Genomic DNA, 623 nt, shown 5'->3' on the forward strand with positions numbered 1-623 from the left:
TGAGAGTTAAGAGTGTTACTGGATTTTTAAACAGTGTAAGGACCGGAAAGACCACACTTCCTGCCGTGTGAAATTCGAACTGCAGCGTCCGCCAGTGACGGTTCACTGGGGCACAGCGGCACGGCTGCTTCAGCCACAGTGCAGGGCGGGTGGCTCTGGGGAGGCCGTTTGGCCCACGAAGCCTGAGCGTTTCACATCGGGCCCTTGACAGAAGTTTGCCCAGCCCCGGGCTCGCTCCGGCTCCTCCCGGAGCTCCAGGGGCTGTGCCTAGAATACAGCCGCCCTCCCACCTCTCCCTCCCACCTCTCCCTCCTTCCTCCTGCCCCGCCCTGTACCCCGACCTCGCCCCGGCAGCCTCCTCCTTCCCTCCCCCAGGATGCCCGTAGGCTGGGTCCTATCTTCGTGGCCTGACTCTGCTCGCCCCCCTCACCCCCCCCAACAGGGACGCCGGTGAACCGCGTGCCCATCATGGCGAAGCAGGTGCTGGACCTGTACGCGCTGTTCCGCCTGGTGACGGCCAAGGGCGGCCTGGTGGAAGTCATCAACCGCAAGGTGTGGCGGGAGGTCACGCGCGGCCTCAGCCTGCCCACCACCATCACCTCCGCCGCCTTCACGCTCCCCAC

The 623-nt window shown here is 65.7% G+C and overlaps 1 protein-coding gene across 1 annotated transcript in view; it reads left to right on the plus strand.

Moving 5' to 3' along the window:
• The window catches only part of ARID3C (AT-rich interaction domain 3C), a 6487-nt gene that overhangs the window by 3292 nt on the left and 2572 nt on the right, over nucleotides 1-623 (plus strand). The window contains exon 3 of the mRNA XM_015560465.1: nucleotides 443-620. Within this exon, the coding sequence (XP_015415951.1) occupies nucleotides 443-620 (178 nt within the window). The remainder of the gene's footprint in view (nucleotides 1-442; nucleotides 621-623) is intronic.

This window comes from Myotis davidii, unplaced genomic scaffold (genome assembly GCF_000327345.1).
Source record: "Myotis davidii unplaced genomic scaffold, ASM32734v1 scaffold534, whole genome shotgun sequence".
In the NCBI taxonomy this organism is placed as follows: Eukaryota; Metazoa; Chordata; class Mammalia; order Chiroptera; family Vespertilionidae; genus Myotis; species Myotis davidii.